Below are 1,618 nucleotides of genomic sequence, written 5' to 3'. Positions count from 1 at the left end.
TTTTTGGCGTTGCACAGATTGGATTTCAGTTAAAATTTGTGTATTGCTCCGCCTCCGTTAGTCCATCATTCTCTGCTTTACTGGGTATTGTTTCTCATCAATCGCTCTCATTTCTTATTTTCCCCCCCTTTTTTTTTTGTTGTTTTAAATTAATACTAGACTAGTGTCAAATCCCTTTTTCACATGAATGAATGAATTTCTTCATCTATTACTTCCTTCTCTTCTGTCCAGTGCCAACTGATTTCAACCTCAACTCCCTCCTCATGTTTGTTTTACTACTCCATATAATTGCATGCTATCCCACATCCCTTTCTGTCCCACCTCCTTCCCGGACTAGCTCTTCACTTGCGCATACCATACCATTCTCCTTTATACCAAATTTCAGTGATAATGATACGCTCTTCTTCAACTTGCCTTTCTACATATTCATACACTAACATTAAGCAGATTATTTAACGCTGATGCTTTTGAGTACAGTCCCCCACAACAAGGAGCTGATTTGCCAACCTGGGAATAACTTTGGTACCCTTCCCATGTATTAATAATACTAGTCTTTCAGTAATTAACGTGCATTGCTTCAAAAAGGGATGACGCAATGCTTGTTGTCTGTCTGATTTTTGGCGGCTAATTCTGGAACATGCTTCGTTTACTCTCTTGCTGAAACTTTTGTATTTATATGGGTTTCGTGCTGTAAATTACATTTACAATTACAATTATCTCACTCGCACACAGGTTCCATGTCCCTGGTACATATATAGTCCAGTAAAAACCTTGGGCTGCCAACTAAATTAGTAATTGCTCTCCACACTCATCTTTGTCATTTACACAATCCTTGCTCTCATTTACATTAGCATATAAATGTCTACGCAGAGTCACAGCTCTAAAATTAGGATAATCTGACTTAGATCTATGGACTAACTGCATAATGTCCTTCTTTCAAGGGTGATATTTGACCTTTCGGCTGATTCTTGTATGCTTTTTTAATCCAATACACCAGTAACACCACACATCTCCTTGAGATCATTTTTCAAGATTTAAAAAAATACGTTATGAGCTTCTCTTCTTGCTCATAGGACAGAAAAGCACATTGAAGGAGATCCTTTGCTGGAAAGAATATGAGTTGTTTTAGCTGTTGCCAAGAGGATGAGATCAACAAACATGCTGATGGTGGAGGCGAGTACACAGTAAAAAATTCAGCTGGTAATTCAACAGCCCCTATAGTTAGTGGTTCATGTCTTGCACCCGACAGCTTAATATATCTTTTATCTTTATGTGCATTTTAACCTGCTCTGAGTGTGGTGTTTTTCTTGGTTAGCTTTCATGAAGTTTATATGCTTGATGTTTGAAATTGTGAACTCGACCTTCCTGTTCATATCTGGGACCTTAGCTGTTGGCTTCTCAACTCTCCGAAGGATCATTAGGTTTTAGGTTCTAACGCTTTGTGTATTAGGACAAGTCAGAGGTGTTGATTCAATCAGGGTCCCTGATTAGGTGGTTTTATGCTTGCAAAAGCATTCTGTTTGTTCATACAAAAGCGTACTTTGTTATTTTGGGCATCATGATTCGCTTTGTTTCGTTGTTACCAAGAAAATTAGTAAAAACTAAGATCAGTTATTCT

The 1,618-nt window shown here is 37.9% G+C and overlaps 1 protein-coding gene across 1 annotated transcript in view; it reads left to right on the top strand.

The window, feature by feature from the left end:
- LOC105162992 (pto-interacting protein 1) overlaps positions 110-1,618 on the top strand; it is a 3,920-nt gene continuing 2,411 nt past the window's right edge. The window contains exons 1-2 of the mRNA XM_020694706.1: positions 110-522; positions 1,074-1,233. Of these exons, the coding sequence (XP_020550365.1) occupies positions 1,116-1,233 (118 nt within the window). The 5' untranslated portion in view covers positions 110-522; positions 1,074-1,115. The remainder of the gene's footprint in view (positions 523-1,073; positions 1,234-1,618) is intronic.

The sequence above is a fragment of the Sesamum indicum genome, linkage group LG6 (assembly GCF_000512975.1).
Source record: "Sesamum indicum cultivar Zhongzhi No. 13 linkage group LG6, S_indicum_v1.0, whole genome shotgun sequence".
NCBI lineage: Eukaryota > Viridiplantae > Streptophyta > Magnoliopsida > Lamiales > Pedaliaceae > Sesamum > Sesamum indicum.
The sequence above is the reverse complement of the archived record's forward strand: the minus strand, read 5'-3'. Positions and strand labels throughout refer to the sequence as shown.